The sequence below is a fragment of the Myotis brandtii genome, unplaced genomic scaffold (assembly GCF_000412655.1).
Source record: "Myotis brandtii unplaced genomic scaffold, ASM41265v1 scaffold64, whole genome shotgun sequence".
Classification (NCBI taxonomy): domain Eukaryota; kingdom Metazoa; phylum Chordata; class Mammalia; order Chiroptera; family Vespertilionidae; genus Myotis; species Myotis brandtii.
In genome coordinates this window covers 3,927,387-3,928,493 of record NW_005370460.1, presented here as the reverse complement: position 1 = coordinate 3,928,493, position 1,107 = coordinate 3,927,387, and the positions used below count along the sequence as shown (strand labels likewise).

Sequence of the window (1,107 nt, the reverse complement as noted above, 5' to 3'; positions counted from 1 at the left end):
CACACTCACACACACACACACACACACACCCACACACTCACACACACACACACACACTCACACACACACACACACACACACCCACACACTCACACACACACACACACACTCACACACACACACACACACACACCCACACACTCACACACACACACACACACTCACACACACACACACACACACACCCACACACTCACACACACACACACACACTCACACACACACACACACACACACACACTCAGCCTAACATGCACCCCAAACACACACCAGGAAGCAGATATAGTAATAGGCAAGGATCGAATTTGCCCTTTTGCTCCCAATTTCAACTAGTCGAACACCTCCGGGAAGTTCATACACTTAAGCAAAAAACCGCCCGGCTTCTAACTAAAGTTGCCTTCCCCCTTACCTGCACGGTTGGGACTCAGGGCTCCGCCAGGACTCACCGTCAGTCAAAACTGCCATTATTTGCTGACGTGTGAGCCCATTTCCCAAACCCCTGGGCCTGCCCTTCTTCAGAGTAATTTCTCCATGAAAATGCAAGCAAGACAGGTGCCCACCCACGCCCCCCCGCCCCCACCTCTCTGCCCATCCCAGAGACAGGCCCTCAGGTGGCCGGAGAAGCGTGGGAGGCTGCTCTTCTCCAGGCCTTAACCAGACCTCAGCACCGCCACCTCCATGTTCAAGGGGCCTCACCTCCCTCGCCCAGCCCAGCCCGGGGCCACAGGGAAGTCACCTGCCGTTCTTGGTCACGATCATCTCGTTAGTGACTTCCTTGAACCTCTGCCAGAGAGGGGCGTCCTCCAGGGTGATGCGCAGCTGCTTCTCCGTGGGGTCGCCCTTCTCCCTCCCCGCCTGCAGCTCGCTCTCCACCACGTTGAGCAGGCGGGAGACGGTGCCATCGCCGGTCTTCTGCGCGCCCAGCTCACTCATGGCCACGGGCCCCTCAGAGGGAGACGCTGGGCTGAGACGCTCCCTACCTGCCTGCTCCCGCCTCCTCCTGTCACTCGCTGTGAGGACAGTGCAGAGCGGAGAGAAGATGCTGGCCCTCGCCTAAGCCCCTACCTAGCAGGACACCCTCCAAGTCTCCAAATTATCCACCACCTG

At 58.2% G+C, this 1,107-nt stretch overlaps 1 protein-coding gene across 1 annotated transcript in view; it reads right to left on the bottom strand.

Annotated features, from left to right (window-relative positions):
• TBX19 (T-box 19) overlaps nucleotides 1-1,107 on the bottom strand; it is a 22,218-nt gene that overhangs the window by 20,650 nt on the left and 461 nt on the right. The window contains exon 2 of the mRNA XM_005880510.2: nucleotides 737-1,010. Within this exon, the coding sequence (XP_005880572.2) occupies nucleotides 737-1,010 (274 nt within the window). The remainder of the gene's footprint in view (nucleotides 1-736; nucleotides 1,011-1,107) is intronic.